This window comes from Lolium rigidum, chromosome 1, assembly GCF_022539505.1.
Source record: "Lolium rigidum isolate FL_2022 chromosome 1, APGP_CSIRO_Lrig_0.1, whole genome shotgun sequence".
In the NCBI taxonomy this organism is placed as follows: Eukaryota; Viridiplantae; Streptophyta; class Magnoliopsida; order Poales; family Poaceae; genus Lolium; species Lolium rigidum.
In genome coordinates this window covers 156406653-156425969 of record NC_061508.1, presented here as the reverse complement: position 1 = coordinate 156425969, position 19317 = coordinate 156406653, and the positions used below count along the sequence as shown (strand labels likewise).

General features: G+C 42.8%; 2 protein-coding genes across 2 annotated transcripts; both read left to right on the top strand.

The window, feature by feature from the left end:
- Positions 1-7254: 7254 nt before the first annotated feature.
- LOC124652813 (WEB family protein At2g17940-like) lies at positions 7255-10556 on the top strand. Its single transcript, XM_047191860.1, has 2 exons — positions 7255-7410; positions 9804-10556. The coding sequence occupies exons 1-2, from the start codon at positions 7255-7257 to the stop codon at positions 10554-10556; spliced, it is 909 nt and encodes a 302-aa protein (XP_047047816.1).
- Positions 10557-18301: 7745 nt separating this feature from the next.
- LOC124652804 lies at positions 18302-18742 on the top strand. Its single transcript, XM_047191849.1, has one exon. The coding sequence runs from the start codon at positions 18302-18304 to the stop codon at positions 18740-18742; it is 441 nt and encodes a 146-aa protein (XP_047047805.1).
- The last annotated feature ends 575 nt before the right edge of the window (positions 18743-19317 follow it).

Here is a 19317-nt window from a genome sequence, read left to right as displayed (position 1 = left end):
GCTATTTTTCATGGTTTCGCCGCATCAGCACGATCCGGTATAGATCATGATATGCGGATAAAGTCCAGACAATCTCACTTTGGGAGTTTGGGACGGAGAAACTGTATTTGAAGATAAGATAATCTCACTTTTCTGATCGGTAACCTTCTTAGAAACTCGTTGGGTATAACCCTCCTAGCGACGCACCACATTGGATATGATGTTAAATAAGCAAGAGTCGGGTTATCGTTTTTTTAGTGGCGCGCCACATCGGACCGTGGACGTGGTGTTAAATGAGCAAGGACCGGTTCATCACTCCTTTAGTCGCGCGCTACATCTTCGCCCGGATGTAGTGATAAGTGACAAGGTTTTCGGATTTCACTCGACGGATTTAAAGGGCAAAGAAGCTAGCAGAGGAAAACAAGTTTTGGGTGGATAGTTAAAATGTAGGATCCTAACGGGAGAGCTAAGAGAGTTTGTGGATACAATGATTAGCATGTCTGTAAATATCCATTGTGTCTAAAAGACGAGGAAATAGCACATAACACCAGCTGTTGGTGAATCTTTTGCACAAAACCACAGGTTGCAGTCTCTTTTGCACAGAACACCAGATTTCTTGGTAATCTTTGCAAAAAACACATAATACTTGATTAGCCTCCGTTGACACAGCAATTAGATGACCGGGCCCAGTAGTATTAAGGGCATCTCCAACGGGGTCGCTTTGCATCTGCGCATGTCGAAAATGCGTCTGGTACCTTTCTAGCGGTGCGACGCAAAGTGATCGGAGCGTCCGCAGCGACACAAACCTGGCGCATATTTGCGCCTGGAATACATCGCGGCGGACGCCCCAAGTGACCGCTCGCTTCTCCATCGGGCCCGCCTGGTAGCGAGCCTGTATCGAGGTCATTGCTTCCGCGGTCAGCGCTTCCACATCTGTGCCGCAGCCTTCGCCATCAATGTTGCGGCTGCCTCTTCTGCGTGCGTACTGGCGGGCGGCGGCTGGCCTTCTGCGCCGCCTTCAATGGCATCGTCTCCGACAGCTGGCGCACCTATCTCGAGTCCGAGAAGGATCTGAGGAGGAGGGTGGGCTTCCTGGGCAACAGGGACTTCCCTTTTGACCGTCCATCGGTGCCTCGCCGTCGAACACGGGAGGCGCCGACGCCTGCACCAGACGACGACAACGATGGCGGAGACGACGACGAGGATGGTAGCGACGCGCTGGCGTACCACAACGAGGAGGCCAAGGACGACAGGGACGACTACGTCGCCTGCATTTTCCAGGAATGGCGGTTGGCCATGGCGGAGGGCCGAAAGTTCGAGTACCCGGAGGACATGACGGACGACGAGATCGCGAGGCTCGGCGTCCTCGTCTCGGAGGTGGACTGACCGGTGCAGCCGCCGCTCCCCCGGTACGCCACCGGCATCATGCCACCGGGTCTCACGGAGGAAGAGGCCATACGACTGGCGCTCCAGGACTCGGCCACGCAACCGGTGCAACCGCCGCCTCCACCACCACCGTACAACCCGTGGGCCTCAACCTCCACCACCAGCGTGGGCTGCGCCACCACCACCACCGGAGTGGGCTTCACAACCTCCACCGCGGGCCTGGGCTACTCAACCTCCACCACCGGCCTGGCCAGCTCCAGCTCCAACTAAAACACGTCAGCATGCTCCAGCTGCAGCACCTCGACATGCTCCAGCTGCAGCATAACCTCGACATGCTCAAGCTGATGCACAATCTCGACATGCTCAAGCTGCTGCACAACCTCGACATGCTCAAGATGCACCAAGGCAGAAGCTCCCTTCTATGCATGGACGACGACATATGCATTACACTGAGTCTCGACTATATGGTTACTTCACGGCAACTAATGGCCAAGGTCAGCAGCAGGAGGAAGAAAATCATATCTGAAATTTGTGTGTAATGAAAAGAGCCATGTGATGAAGAACAAATTATGTCGACTCTTACTTTTGTGTTTGAAGTGAGATACTAAATCTGGATAAATATGATCTTCTCAAGCTTTTGGATGGATATGTTAACCGAATAGATATGTTGATTGTGTTAATACAGAGGTATTTTTTTGCACGTTACACTACAACACTTGGTTAGTGGAAGAATATATTGGTCGAACCCAGATTGATCGAACCAGACCACTCCTCTAATTGCTGTGTCAAATAGGCTAATTATGTTTTACGTGTTTCTTGCAAAGATTACAGGAAAATATGGTGTTCTGTGCAAAATAAACTGCAACCTGTGGTTCTATGCAAAAGATTCACCAACAAGTGGTGTTATGTGCTATTTCCTCCCAAAAGACTAAATGGGCGGGTCAAAAGGCTAAAGAGGTAGAGAACACCAATTTCAAGGTTTGATTTTCTTCTTCAGTTAGTAGTAGGAATAGGGTTGGCATCTTGTTAGATAAGAGCCTCAAGGATAGACGTTAGGAGAAAGGGGACATGATAATCCTAGTCAAAGGGGTTATAGGGGATCTTATCTTAAATGTCATAAGTGCTTACAACCTTCAGTCAATTTAGTTTGAGCGGCGAGATCGTGTGTGCTAGGTTTGCCACAACCTTTCCAATGGAAAGTGGAGACCTCCAAGGACTTAAACTTGGGGATACATCACTTTGTCATCATCTTCTTCTACTCTTGCTATTTTATTCCTTTTTTTAAAAGGAGTCAAAAGCTTGACCTCATCTTATTAATTAAGAAGATAATTTCCTAGTTTATTAGTGGAAACCGTGCTAAAATCGTTAGAAATACCCATTTCGGCCATCATGGAATACGACCGATGCGAGGGCACGTCCGGCCAACCTAGGTACCAACACAACCGCACACACCACCGAAGCGCAGGCCGTCGAGGTTGACCACCGATGTCATCGTCATCACTCATCCATGACCCAACGACTCCAACTTCATCAAAGAACAACCACCTAAGAAATCCTCTTTGTTGTAGCCTCGTGAAGCGATTATCCTGTATTTATTATTAGCACTAGGAAGTTGTAGTGCGGCGGCACATAGGATAAATTTTAGGCGATCAATGAATAAATGTAGTAATATTTTTTGATAAATAAAAGAGGGGACAAATGATGGAGTATTTTTTTTAATCTCAAGTTGTTGTAGAAGAAGGCAATAGTATGTTTCCTGAATTAAGGAGGCAAAAAAAAGCGCGATAATTTTTCTGTAGACGGTATTTTTGTGTGTGATAAAAGAGTATTTTAAGTAGGTAATAGCATTTTTTATGGATAAAAGAGAAGACAAACGATCTAGAAATTGTCTTCAGAGGAAGACGATAGTATGTTTTCAGAATAAAGAGGCGACATATTGTGCAGTGATTTTTTAAAGTAGCTAGTAATATTTTTGTTTGACAAAGAGATACCGAACAATCCAACATTTTTTCTGAAGATTCTTTTAATGTATGAAGTAGTACTTTTATCGGATAAAAGAGGCGACGAACGATCCAATAATGTGATATGTTTCCCCATTGAAAGAATCAACAAATCATTGAGAATTTTTAGCAAGAGGTATTTTTGTTGGAGTAGCCAGTAATATTTTTTGCCGGATAAAAGGGTAACATTCGATCTACCATTTTTTGTCCAAATTACCGATAAAAGTAAGACTGACCAATGACGTTTGTACGAAAAATAACATAACTATTGGAAACACTATTCAGGTACTATTTACTGGCATTGTTCGTCACATGTATAGCATTTTAATGAAAAATGGTAGTATGGATAAAAAAACACCGGATAATCGTAGGGCGACGAAAAAAGGTTAATACACAAGTAGCCCTAAACAATAGCTGTAGTGCCCGGAGGTAGAAAAACGTGCACATATTAAAAGATGTGATGTCACATATATTGAAAGATGTGACGTATGACAGAGCAAGTTTTTAGTAAAGACACCAGAAAGAACCGGAAAGAAGAAAGTAGTATTTTCGTCGACTAACACAGCAAGGACAAAAAATTATATAATTCTTCTTTTTAGTGGTGTGCATCGATATTGCCATTAGGGCACTGCGTTGTTGCAGAGGCTTGGTATAATTGGTATCTTCACGATATAAATATATTCCCTTTGTTGAAAGAATCACATATTCTAGGATTGTTCACCTAGTTGTATATTAGGACCACCTTCTTTCATCCGCAATTACCTCTAAAATCAACGAAATTGTTTAAAATTTTAAAATTTACGGGTGAAATCTTTGCTCAATAAACGTTGGGCCTATTCAAAATATTTGTGATATAGATGATAAAGTTTTCACGCGTGTGCCCCCTCGCTGAGCACAAACTTTAAAAATTAACCATGAAAAACTAAAAAAATGGATGGAAGAAACATTATAAAAATCAAAAGTTGCTATTCAATCGCTGATTCTAGATGTTTCAGAAAATAAAAAACAATCAAATATTGTGGAAACCCATTGGATTTGAAAAACATAATTATTTATTTTTTATGAACACTAATATTTTTTGGGGGGAGAAAATGTAAAAAATATGGAGTTTTCAGATATTAGGCCCAAGTGAATCGTCAATCTTTAAGCACATCTTGGGGCATTAGTTAGCGTCTAAAAGTTCAAGGAAACTGCGAACCCTCGGGTTAATTTAAGCCCGAGACCTGAGACATTATTGGGTCTAAAAGTAAAGCTGGCAGGTAACAAAGCGAAGGCCACAGTAGTGTCCAAATGCCAGGCTTGCTTGAATGGGCCTGACAAGTAGTTTTCAGCAACGGTTATGGCCTATGCTGCCTAGGCAAAATTTGAGTGATGGTCACTTGGGCAGGAGTCTACTCTTGATGGAACCAGTTTCTAAAGTAATCTTGCTTGCTTGGAAGTTGGGAAATATCAAGACCGGACAGTTTCCTTTTCGTTCCTTCTCTCTGGGACTCCAAGTCATCGTGACAACATTTGACCGGTATTTCAAAATTATTTAGTTAGTTGCAGTAGTGGATCTTGTGAGCTACTCCACGGTATATATCTGGAGGCTGTAGTTTTCAAACAGGTCGCCACATGCATCCATGCGTCGCCACTTCGAGCCTCTAAACTTAGCCTCTGTACAACGACCGACCAATGGTGAAGTTGGTGTCCCGTTGCTCTCCCCTTATCACGTCCAGCATACTGTACGTCGCATCTCCATGTGTGTAAACAACAAAACAAGGATACAAGAATCATGACTATGTCTGATCATTTTTTAAGAGTAAATTCCAGTTTTTATCCCCTGGTTTGATATTTTTGACACTAATTACCCCATTTAACAAATTTTTATTCGTATTACCCCATTTAGCGAAAGTATTGCCAATTTTTACCCTCCCTAAAATTTTACACGCGGTTTTTCATTTGAGTGCATCACAGTTTTTCTCCAATTTCTTCCTGCATCCGAAGAAAACTTTTAACCTAAAGTTTTGCCTATAACTCCAACCTTGTGGAAAATAATCACACCACCCTACATCGTATGATGCGTCCGAGTTGAGTTATTTTAAACGACTGATCGAGTAGTAATGTGTCATGGCCTTCTGGTGTAGGTATATAATTATGTGTACTCGTCATGTAATCTTGATACCGAAATACGGCACACACACATACGTGTATGTGACTGATGAGCCAGCAACTTAGTATGTGTTGTTGCCATTGGCATAACGCAGCGCCTCAACATTTAAATTTACTTGGTCTCAGGTTGATGTTTGTTGCCTCTGAGATCGCTATGAACACATCGATTAGTCCCCTACCATCATTGATTGGTCCATCAAAATAGTGTGTACGTACACACAATGACTGTAAAAAGTAGACCGCGACTCGGTTATCAGATCGATTTGGGCGTGGAAACGTCTGCAACGAGAAAAAGACCGACATCGCCTGCCACGTGTACCTGACAAAATGGATAGACTTAGCAGATAACTCTCAGATTTTTAAAAGGGTAAAATCTAACAAAACTTCTGCTAGATGGGGTAATATAGATGAATAATTGTTAAATAGGGTAATTACTGTCAAAAATATGAAATTAGAGGGTAAAAACCGGAATTTACTCTTTTTTTAACGTAATTACATAATCTATATATGAAAGTTCATGGAAGTGCGAACCCTCGGCCTAATGTTGGTTTGAACTTTGCTGCGTCATTAACTTTGGGATTCCACAACATCGGTGTTCCATCGATATGTGCGGGGCGGAGACCAGTAGTAGATCCACCTCCCGGTGACCCCGAGTGACATGCTTGACCGGTGCATCTCCATTGAAGAATAGTACCGCGTATTATAGCTAGCTAATAACGTTCTCCTTGGAAATTTGCATTGATCAAATAAACATGTAGGCTTTGCTCTGGCTCCAACGACTATCAGGCTCTGCCCGCTTGTGGAGAAGATGAGAATTCCTCAACGATTGGATTGTATTTTCGTTTTTGTTTGTCAAGCTTTCTTATGATGTTTTCGTGTTAGATTAATACTATATAGCTTTGGATCATCCACAATATAGTTTCTTTAGGATTCCACATTAGTTTTCTCAACCGTTGTTTGAGATTTTGTTGAAATCGATATCTATCTGTACCTCCCAAATATTATGTTTTGGTTATTTGACCTAGAAAATAACTATTTCTATGTCAACATTGAGAACCCTCTGACGTGACCATATCAATGTTGTTCATTTCTGTAAGGTTGAGAAGATCTTCATCGACCGAGAAATAACTTAGTCGACTAAGCTTGAGGTGTGCTTATTCACATCACAAGTATATATATGTAGTATATTTTACCGTGTAGAATGTACATTTGTTTCCTTAGTAGTTCATTACTGTAAGGGAATAGTATATTTTTCTGTGCAGAATATGAATGTGTTCCCCTTTTATAGCTATATATAAGAATAGCACAAAGAGACTAGCTAGCTAGCAGTAGTGGCTGGTCGGGGGGACGGATCCTGACCGTTCACCAAAGCGCAACGATTCAAGGGGATGGCGGGCGGGAATATTACAGTGAAGTGGACGCGAAGCAAGGAACCCACCTCCACTCCACTCCACTCCACCACCACATGCAAATCCTCCATTACCATCATCTCCGGCCGCGTATGGTATACTAGCTAGCACAAGCATACAAGGACAACAACGTCGTAACCTCTTCTTCTTCCCTAACCATATCCCCACTCCCATCCTCCGATCCTGTTGCCGTTTTGTCTTGTCTTGATTAGTAGCTGCATCCAGATACATATTTATACATCCACACCTGTGCATGCTTTCCTGAGCTAATCGACGATCACTGAAGATTGATCGGACGAGCTGAGGCCAGAGGCTGAGATCGTCGATCAATGGATGTCGACGGCGGTGTGGTGGCAGCGGGTCGGGCGGAGATCGACACGAGGGCGCCGTTCAAGTCGGTGAAGGAGGCCGTCGCGCTCTTCGGCGAGAAGGTGCTGGCCGGGGAGCTCCTCCACGGCGGCCGGCGAATCAACACCGAGGTACGTGTGCCTCTACCGGGCCACCTAGTTTGATTAGCCGATTATACACATCGTCCTTCGATCTTATGTGCATGCATGCTTGACGATTAAGTGTGTGCATCTTAATTTAGTTGGACGATGACTTTCTCAGATTATGCATGCATGCCAACAGCGGATCAAAATCGAACGTATTGCTGTGATTAGAGGGAAAGAGTGTGCACACACGTATGTCAGATATATCGAACAATTTTAACACTAGCTTGTGCATGTCCATGATTCATGTGTAGACTTCGGAATTACCTTAATTCTTAGTCTGGTGATGTTATTGAATCATAGATGAACCTCATGTTGCAAGTCCGGATATGCATGAATCACGAAGTAAATCCAGCAGGGCCGGGACATTTATCTCAGTTGGAACATGTGTGCAAGTACGAAAATCTTATCTGCAGCCTCATATGCTGTGAATTAGAGTTGAAACGCATGCATGTTGCAACTCATATCTAGCATGAATCACGGCGCAATCAAATGATCGAATTAGCAAAACCATAAACTAAAAAAATAAAAAAATCGGGTGCTTAGAAAATCTTTTTTTTTTACATCGTCTTTTCTTAATTTTATGCGACACAGCATAAACTTATATCCTTTTACCATTAAAGTTTGCATACACGTAAACGACAGAAATATATAACTTTTCAAATAGATTTTTTTAAGTTATCGCAAAAGCACTTACTACGGGAGTTTAAACTCCATGGCAGTTAATTTACTCTACTGCTTCAGTTGAAATTCAGGAGCGTAGTAGAAGTGGTAAAATGTTGGTTTAAAATCAAAAGTGTTCTACCTAGCTTGCTAGCTATTCCTTTCTTCCAACTCAAGAAAAACAGGTGTCAAGTAAGCAGCCTTCTTTCTTTGCCAGCAAAGTGCATGTTATGAATGAAATGCTTCTTCTTATAAACATGCATGTTGTCACCCTCCTACCTACTAACCCAGACACTACAAAAGCTAGAGTCCTGTACTTATACACTACTTCAATCTCCTTCCATTACAATAGCTAGGTAAAGTAGCGTAGCTAGCTACATTGATGGGATCAGATTGGAAAGTTTGTTAATCAAGACTTTAAGGTAGGTTCCTTCCACCTGAATTAAGGCAGCAAGAAAAGGTGTACTCTGAAGATACCCAGAACCTCCCTATGATAATGGTATACATTATCATATAGTACTACCTCCATTTTAAAGTAGTGCTAATGTAGTGAAGTCCCCCTAATGACCACTGCCAGAGAAAGACATGCAGTAGCCTTTTAAATGTGAAAATAAGAACAATAACTAAAGTATATCATATACTACCTCTATTTTATATCTTTATGAAGATAAAGTCACTGATGTAGACACTTAGTCAAACTACTTCCAGAAACTCTGACTACATTTTTTCGCATAATTTACGGGTTAATTTACTAACTTCGTAGTGCTTGTCTTTATGCAACCATTTAAGCATGAAAAACTAACATGATAAACGTAAACAAAACACCTACTATTTAAAAGCACATGCATGGTGCTCAGTGCTAATATATATACATGCTAATGATGTAATATATTTATCTGTCTTTAATCATCCATTACAACCCGACGAGCGAGGATTTTCTGATCCGGCACTCAGGTGCACACCCCTATATGGGTTTTTATAAGTGCATCAAGATCCGTGCTAGCCTTTTTCCCCTATAAAACAGCTTTTTTTTTACCTCTCACACCATACATCCTTTGAACTTGAAACTTTGCATTTCGTTGAGATAGAATATGTGAAAAAAAAATCAGAACTTCATGACATTAATATGTATATATATTAATGAATTTGCTTAGAATTGTAAATATTTAAAATCTTAAATTACACAAAATACTCCGAACTATCTTTTCTGCCGTGTCTAGTTGTAATTCTTTGGTGACCTGTAAAGTTTCAAATTCATGTGTTGAATAGTTTAAGAGAAACAACAAAAGAAAAACACACACAAAAATGTGGGTGTAGGTGTCATGATGCTTAGTTGCTTACTCGTAACTTTTCAGGAACCTAATTAAACAAATCCCATATGTACAAGCACTTTGCATTACACATTTACACATGTCCTAAGATTTTTATAACCCGTATAAACGAAAATTGTTACTTCTTCCAAGCCATAACAAGTGTCAAGTGTCGTGGTTTTAGTTTAAAAGTGTCAATTTTTTAACTAAAATCACGACACTTATTATGGATCAAAGGGAGCACACATATAGTTTGTGATAACTTACAGAATCCGTGCATTTGTTAGAAAACAGAATTTTTTTTGTGAAAAAACAGAATATATATTCTACCTAAGTCCTCAACAGGGCATCTAATAACCTTTTTCTTGTCTTCCCTGATTCTATCCATGTTTCTTTCCTCCATCAATGGCGCAGCATCGAGTGACACCAGCGCCAAGACCTCGTGTTAACCACCAACCCGCCGCAGCTGTGATTGTCAATGTCGCGGCGGCGGCACCACCACCCCCGCGTCACGTACAGTTGCCGACGACGAGGGAGCTGAACGACGCGAAGGACGAGCTGGAGAAGGAGCGGGAGGAGAAGCACATGATGGCAGGCTGCATCCTGTCCCTCCAGGAAGAGCTGAGCAACGCCATGAGAGAGCTGAAGAAGCTCAAGGCTCGTGACGAGGAGGCTCAGGCCAGGGTCATTGACCTGCAGGTGGAGGACCTCAAGTTCATGGAGATCAACAATCAACAGAAGCAGCAGCACCGGAACCAGAGCCTGCCGACGAGCAGCGTCGACGTCAACATGGCCTCGAAACACGCCGCCGAGTTCCAGAAGAAGCGGTACGTCACCTTTGCCGACCCGCCGACGGCCGCATACGACCGGGCGCCCTCGCCGCCCCGAGCTCTGCCGGACGTGGTGCTGGAGCTGCATCATCAGCCGCAGTACGTGCCGTCGGGCCGGCCGCAGTACCGCGAGGTGCGGTTCCAGAGGCAGGTGTCGGCCGGGCACGAGACGGTGAGGAAGGTGATGGCAGCCGCGGCGGAGGAGGATGGGAGGAAAAAGAAGAAGAAGCCGCTGATCCCTCTGGTGGGCGCTCTCTTCATGAGGAAGAAGAAGACCTCCTCGGGCGGTCACCACGACGACGGCTCGTCGGCGGTCAAGCCGCGCCCGTCGTTTTGAGTCCATCCGTTGAGATGCATACATGAGCTCCTTGGCCGTTGGATCTTCGAGAATATATAAACGATGCACCTGTGTGGCTTTGTGTAGGTTGATAGTCATTAATAAACGTGTATAACAGGCAATGCATGCATGTATATTTTTCTGCATCAGTTCAAGAAAAAAGGACATGGAATCACCTTGAATTGTGCGTGTAAAATGTGCCTTTTACACTGAAGAAATATTAACAAATAAATATATTATAATAAAACAAAACATTCATAATGTTGAAAATCTGAAAATTGTCGCATGAACATATAATTTCTTAATTAAAAACCAAGATTAAGTGAAGTACATAGATGTCTCAGGTCCACGAAACAAGCTATTTGAGGTGCATTACTTTAATAGCCACCTACCGCTCCTCCTTTCACTTCCCCTCCACCTCTTGCTGTTGAGAATCGCCCAAGAAAAGTCAGGCTCCTCACATGCTCCTCCATCCAACAATCTCTCACCAGATCTCAGAGGCACATTAGATGACATATTAGTTTCAATCAGGTTTTTTTATACCTGTAAATTTCAGTGAAGACTATTAATTTTAACTTCCACCTAGATAAGGAGTTACGCTTGAATACAACCAAATAATGGACTATGCCTTGAATTGTTAGCCTTGTGCAGTAAGTTTCACTCAATGCCGAACGACACTAGGTTGTCATAGCCTTCCCCTCTGGTGGAGCTTATAAATCGCACTTCTCATCCTTTCGTGAGCTTACTAGAGATTCACCCAAATCTCACGCATTGTGATCAGCAGTGTCACTCATATATTTGTGTTCTTTAAAGATTGCACTATAGGACAGCGCCTTCGCTCATTAAGAGCCGTACATAACACATTAAGACACAGTTCACATATCACATAGGTTGGATTACCCCCTCGGCAACTCACGTGGGTCTTAAACCCATCTCCCTCGATGCAAGGTCTACTATGAGGTTCTTAGCCGTTTGGACATAATTCAATGCTATCACTCCGGAGTTTTTTGGTTCTCTAACAGACTTTAATATCCTTTTAACATGCTTTGAACTCTTCATATTATTCTTATAACTCTTCACTTCGACAATCACAGTTTGATTATTACAGTTCATGAGGATAGCCGATTTTGGTTTTTCAACCATGGGCAAGTTCGTCAAGAGCTCACGAAGCCATTCCTCTTCGACAATTGATCTATCTAATGTTATGAGTTCTTCTTTCATTGTTGACCTTGTTAAGATGATTTGCTTGTAAGAATTTCAGGAAACAGTGGCACCACCAAGTGTGAAAACATATCCACTTGTGGCCTTCATCTCATCAGCATCTGAAATCCAATTGGCATTATTATACCCTTCAAGTACCCGTGGATACCTGGTATAATGGATTGCATAGCTCATGGTTCCCTTTAGATAGTCTATCACTCTCTTAAGAGCATGCTAATGATCATCTCTCGGGTTGACCACAAACCAGCTAAGGTTGCTCACAACAAACGACATGTCAGGTCTCGTAGCCCAAGTTAAATACATGAGCGAACCAATCATTTGAAATTATCTCGATTGATCTCTAGTTGTATTCTCATTCTTTCAAAGTAAAACACTAGGATCATAAGGTGTGGAAGAAGATTTGCAATCAGCATAGCAAAATCTGCTCAACACCTTCTCAACATAATGAGATTGCAAAAGTGTAATCCCATCATTCTCATCTCTCAACAACTTACTGCTCAAGATAACATCAGCTTATCCAAGATCTTTCATCTCGAAACTAGTTTCGAACTTGAACTCGAGTCACGAAGCGCGACCTGTGTGCGATGCGTAGCATGGCGAGGCGGGCGGAGGAAGAGGAGGAGCTCATGAGGGCTCATTCTCTTCTCACTTACTATGACTAGAAGAGCAACCCTTAGAGCATCTATGTTGGCGAGCCCAATAGTGCCCCCGATAGCTAGTTGGGAGTCGGCGGCAAAATTGGCTCACACCGACGCGTCAAATAAAGCGCCCGCACCGTTTTGAGCCCAATAGAATCACCGGCAACCCCGTAATAGTCCCTTCGGGTGGGGTGCGAATCGGGAGCGCCAACACCCTCGTCCACGTACGAAAACACCCGCGGGGCCATTCTGCCAGCCCAGCGCGCGTGTTTCCCCCACCTCCTACCCATGCCCTGTCCGCCTCCTACCGTTCTGGATCGCGATCGCCGCGTCGCGTTCACCCCGTCTGTCCAGAAACCACTGTCCATCGAAACCGGTGACGCCTGATCTCAGTGCCTAGCCTCCCCGCCGGCAGTAGGACGTTGCCGCCACGATCGTCCGTCCCGCCCGCAAGGTGTTAGTCAGAGATCCGATAATACGAATCACCGTAGTCGAGGGCGCGGTAGCCGCAACAAAAATTGTGTGGATAATCCTCGTGACAACAACCATGTGAAAGTATCCAAAATCGACCGGGCAAAGATGAGAAGTTCCATACCTAGAAAATTGCAATCTTCCAACACCACCATTACGCTAGGAAGGAGATCTCGTTGTTGAACGAAAGATTGAAGATCACTTATTATAGACGATGTCATCTTCATTGAGACGAAGACCAAAAAGAAAACAACTATCAAAATGGTAACCTAGCCTACTGAAAGTACTACTTTTATTAAAAACATCACACATAGGTCATGTTTCTTACTACTGATATCAGCGAAGTCCACCAGAGAAGAAGGAACCAATAAAGTTATAACACAGCTATTGCTAGCTATTAGAATCTTGCAAAAACCTCACGTCTGCTTCATAGAGCCAAGAAATTGACAACATATTAACAGGACAGATTATTTCAAAAAACATACTAACGAGACAGAAAAACATAGCAAAAAGCTATTTATGCATGATCTAATCTAGAGTAGATTACATGGACACGGGCACATATACACAACACATACAGAGATATGGAATACAGCTAGTAGCGTGCGCTTGACCCGTTCGGTGACAATTCAGGACTGGGACGACCTCGACCTGACGTCCACCCTGGCCGACCTGTTGAAGAACTCGACGCAGTCGGCGATGGCCTCATCGTAGTGCGCGTTGCTCACCGGCTGCAGGTTGGAGCTGCACGACGGCCTCTTTGCCACCGTCGCTTCCCCTCCGCCACCCCGGCCGCTCCTGTCGTCGACGGAGAAGGTCACCGTTGGTGGCCTCCGTGGGAAGGAGAAGAGCCCCACCAGCTTCTTCCTGAAGCCGTCCATGAGCTTGGCCGGCCACCTGGCCGACCTGCCGTGACCGTGATGCTCCCGGCCGCCGTGGTGGTGAGCCGCCGCGGCTTTTCTCCCGTGGCTCTTCGCCTGTGGCCTAGACATTATCAGCTCCTTGGTGCTACTTGCTAAGCTATCGTTATTATTATCCGTGTTGCAAGCTAAGTATGGTTGCTATGCGGGAGCTGCATACAGGTGTTCATTGATGGACATGGTCCTATGTATAAGTGTGCCTGCCTAATGGTGATTAGTTAATTAAGTAACTGAGTGACGGGCCAGAAGAATATTTGATGAGATGATGTATGGGTGAGCCTTTTGGGAATTTTAAGGCTTGAAGGTACAAGGATCCATGTGCAGTGATCATCACTAGGGGGCTTAACTTGAGGCTTTTGTATTTAACATATGCATTGTGTTTTCCTATCAAAACTAAAAAAAAGTTGGTGCTGAAGTTCGTAATTATAAATCATATAATTAATCAAACTTCTTCCTGTTGATTTAAAATCATCACAAAGCGAACAATTATTACTCATGGGTCAATTGCCAACACAATCACGGTGGTAGCCGCTCATATGCGACAACGAGCATCGGAGCTTCTGAAGAGAGAATAGTATTAAGTTGTAACCATGTACTTATTTGCTAATCACATGTGCATACCGTAGAATCTAATTGTGCTATACTTAGGCTTGTAAGTGGATGGCACAGTTTACTACAAAAAATACATTTTAAATATGGTTTATGGAAGTAAGTCGATAGAAAAGTTCAATCATCAAGCGAAAGAATAATTAGTGTAATTCGTGGCCATTTTTGCCAAATAAGTACTACCCAATACCCATGATCATCAATGGGAAATCTATGTTGCTTCTGTTGGCCACTTAAGAAACGTCTGACATTTACATGATCTGAACAAATTAACATTTACTAGAAAAGAAGAAACATAGTGCAGGATGTGTTAATCAAGTAAAAGGTCATTATCGTAAACAAATCAGTTAAAGTTGCGCAACTTCCGGTTGGATGTAGCGACATTTCTTTAACACCGGATAATGTATAGTAATCTTAGTTATTATACTAAGCAGTAAGCTTATGTAGAAAATAGTACTAATCATCTTTATTGTAAACTCAGGAAATTACAAACTGGTATGCATGGTTGAGTAGCTTCGGCCGTGCGTTCTTGAAGATAATTACAGCCAACTCATTGATTAGTAGCACGCAACGCATGATGATGACATTTTAGGCTCTCCATTGGCGTGTTGATTACATATCTGATCGTTAATTATATTCTGAGTTCTACTGATCCACTGTCTTAACAGCTAGCGAAGACACACGAGCTTAATTAGCGCTCCTTTTCGCGAAAGCATTTGGAGAATACTCATAGGGACCATCATGTGTAACAACAAGATATTTAGTTATGGGAAAATAGTACGGCAAATAAGAATAAACAAATGTACTATGGGCTGTTGGACACTGACACGTCGATCTGTACTGTACATCGTTAGATTCTCTCTATCATGCACACACGGAAAGTTGCTAGCATTGTTTAAGAAAAAAGATTTGACTCGAAATTATAAGAATAATATAAAAATATCAATGACCAAAGTTGAAGTATTTTATTCACAATGAATAGTAATTTTTTTTGCAAGCACATAAGCGGTGAAATAAAATAACTAAGAACATGTTTCTAGGCCAACTATTGGCAAAATTACTTGAAACGGCCTTCCACGGGCCCAGTTTAAGACCTTCGTTCGGGCTGCCAAGGCCTGTATCATAATTAATTGGTCACCAGTGATTCAGTGTCGTTCCACGGCGTAAAAAGGATACTTCCTCTACCACTGTTCATATGGCTTGCAAGTATCTTTTTCTAGATCGTAAATTTAAACATGATAATTCATGATATATATTACAAAATATATATCATTAGTAAGCTTAGATGTTCTATTTTTCAATGATATAATCTGTATGTTGTATAATTGATATCAGGCTGACCAAATTGACAACCTAGAAATACGCCTAATCTCTATGAATTGAAAGAGAGGTAGTAATAACCTACTGAAGTCTTTCCCTCAATGGATGGCCTGCTGTAGTTACAGTCTAGAACTGGGCATTTATTAGATAAGGAGTTATTTTGGTCCAGGTTTTAATAAACCTTACCTGGAATCCTCAAGCATGAGTCTAATCTGATCCGGCCTGAAAATCTAAATAGTGAGTTTTTATGTTAATTTAACTGTTTGTGGATGCTAAAGCACATTATTAATCTCATTTTCTCAATAAATAGTAAGTTTATCGTATTTTAGGCTTCTTTGGTCTTTCAGACTGATCTTTTAGGAGAAAACGAGAGCTTGGCTCTAGTTCAACCGTCTAAATTTTGGGCTAGAGCCATCTGACAGCGAGGCTCTATATAGTATGCAGACAATGCATCGGCAAGAAGAATATTGTGCAGCATAAATCATATAATTAGACTGTTAACTTAGAGACCATAGAATATTGTGTCTCCACATCCGTAATAAATGAATTCATTGTTTTGCCACATAAATAACTTGTAGGATACTTATTTATTTAAACTAATTTCATTGTGGCGGTTCCTCGTAGACTAGCATAACGCACACTCTCCCGCATGGATTTGAACCTTTAGTTGCCTACTATCATCTCCCTTGATAGCCGAATTCAAAAGATATTCGAGATACTAGGAACACAATCTGCCATAGTATATATACCAGCTGAGGGTCAAAGAACAAAATAAGTTTTGAGTTGTGTTTTCTTAATTCTAAAGAAAGAATTAAATTTTATAACTTATGGCTCAACATAATATCAAATGAAAACCTTAATCTTAATTGAGACCTTCACTATCCATACAATTTCGTATGTGGAAGCTATTAGCATTCTCCATCTCTATATACATAGAGTTAACAAAAAAAAATGTCTGACACATGAGGCTTCCACCCAAAACACATATGGCTCCTTCATGAGGGGACTTCTTTTTCAGTACATCTAGAAACATATAATGTTCTTAGCATTGTGCTATACTATACGAACACGATTCCTTCTTGAAATAGGTTTTCGCCCCGCTTTATAAATGTGCGTATCAAGTTCTTTCTTGATACGCACATGATTAAACATAACAGATCTGCAAGATGAAACTAGAGGATCATAATGATACCATGGACTGTTTTTTTGAGGAACTACCAGGGGAAAGTCACCCACCTAAAAAAATCATGAGAAGGTACATGGTGAGGCACTAGGGCAGCAACAACATCCTGGGTCTATGGCGGCATACCGCGCCCAACAAACAGAAGACCGGGTTTACAATGAAAGGGGGGGGGGGAGAGAGAGAGTGAGAGAAAGAGAAAGAGAGTACATGGCTGCATTTAGCCTCAAGAAAAAGACACACACAAGGCCAAAAGGATACCCAGGATTGCAAACATGTTTGTTTTTTGAGTGGTCACCAGGGCGAAAACCCGAAAGAACTGGCCACCTAAATTGGATTTGCATTTGCTCTAGTCCTTAAATCTTCGATGTCGTTTTTTTGTGTAGGCTATCTTTTGTGCGGCCTACTAGCTAGCTTCTTCATATAGAGAAGACCATACCGAATTTATAGTCAGATCTTTAATTAATTGGTTAAAAGGCATATTCAATCGCTAATTAGTTGTTAACCAATTAATTTTCGGTCGGCGTGGGATTATATGGGGGTCAAACCAGGATCAAGAATCAAATCCTCCAAATAGGGAGCAGTTGTTCACGGATTTGGCCTCTCCCTAGCATCACTCACACCCACATGCATGCGTGGATTATGCATGAGCTGTGCACAGGACAAATTTCACACACATATCTCGTAGGATCTACATATCTCTCCCCTGATTTTCTGAATCAAATCTTCTAAAAAGCCACCAACTAACCATAATGTATGTAATCGACATACTTCTTTATATCTGGACATATATAGCATTTTATTTACTTAGTTGAGGAATTTCAGGGATCTTAAAAAATCAGGGTTTAAATATGCATCATTCTTGATTATTTGCATAGTTTTGAAACACATGAAAGAAGCTTCATTCTTTTTTTTTCATTTTGTAATAGTTTTCAGTGAACGTACTTTTTGGGTTTCTATATTGGAGACACTTCTCTTTTAAAAAACAAGCTAATTTATTCCTTATTTGTTAGTAAACACTTCGGACATAATTCAGCATGCATGTCCCTAATTATCTATTGCCATAGTTTATGAAAATTCATACCAATAGAGTCCGAGAGTGTACAAAATTTAGATTATCCAATATGTCTGTACAATATACATATAAAATATGCGTGTCTCTTCCCGAGAATAAGGGTCATGCATGACTCCATGCATGCAACATGTGATTCAGCAAGTTGCAGGGTCAGACAATAATTCCCAGTGAACCGTGAGAAGCAAACGGTGCTCGACTTTGTGTATATAAACCCCCACCGAATGTGCAGTGAGACAAAGCAACCATACGCCCCAACTGAGCTCGAGCTACACCTAACAGTACCCTAACAGCGAAGAACCTCTGCGCCGCCGAAAATGGAGGCGGAGATGTACCTCCACCCCGCCGAGCCCCTCAGGGCGAACACGGTCACATGCATCCCAAGGCTCCGCGGCGGTGGCGGCGTCCGTCGGAGGCCACGGCAGCACGCGGGCGCTCCTCCAGCCCCGGCGTCGTCCGTATCAGTGATTGATCGCGTCCGCGACGTCCTGCTGCGGCTCGCGATGCTGTCGGCGACGACGTCTCCCAAGGCAGGCGCCGGCCGCCTCCAGCAGCAGCACACCACGACGGCGCCTGGGGCACCGACGAGAGCGGCCTCGGTGCGCATGAGCCCTTCGTACTCCGACTCATACCCGAGCGACGCCGTCGACGACTGCATCGAGTTCCTCAAGAGGTCGGCCGCCGGAGCCGGAGCCGGCGCCGCTGCCCCTGTGCCGGCCGCGGCTGTCCCGGAGCCAGTGAGCTCGGCACCGTCGTAGCTGCCGCGTGCATGATCTGCATGCATGTGCCGTGGAATCTTATTATTTCTTATCCAGTTTGGTGTGTGTTTGACTGTTCGTACATGTGGATGTTTGTATATGAGTTGCTAGCTAGGTTTGCTGGGTGGTGGTTGCGCGCATCCATGTGTGATGCGTTTGATATGTCGTACGTGTTGTATGTATATAAGCAGATTCACCTCAAGTTGTCAAGTGGAGTTACATCTTGTACGTGGGTGGTTATGTGGAATATGCTTTCGTTGCATGAGCTAGCATTCGTTCTATTCGTTGGAGCCATGCATGCAAGCTTGTGGTAATCATAGGGTGTGTATAAACCCTCAACAATTCTTGGTACAAGTCTTCCAAGTATCAAATATGTATAACCATATATTTTGCATTGAGGTATGCGCTATCGCGATGATGATTCCAAACTCTCTAGCCAGCTTTGTTCCGGTTATGATCAGGACGAATAAGGCCCTGCAACCGATGGGATGTTGGCGGCTTATTAGGATCAAATAGGCAAAGGTCATGAGTTCAGTTTCCTATAGATGATGCTCGACAATTGAGTCGATAGACAT

Excerpts from the sequence above, each read along its gene's own strand:
- LOC124652813 (XM_047191860.1), top strand. The coding sequence starts at position 7,255 with ATGGATGTCGACGGCGGTGTGGTGGCAGCGGGTCGGGCGGAGATCGAC. Across the intron at positions 7,411-9,803 it reads GAATCAACACCGAGGTACGT|CATCGAGTGACACCAGCGCC; the intron begins GTGCCTCTACCG and ends TCAATGGCGCAG.
- LOC124652804 (XM_047191849.1), top strand. The coding sequence starts at position 18,302 with ATGGAGGCGGAGATGTACCTCCACCCCGCCGAGCCCCTCAGGGCGAAC.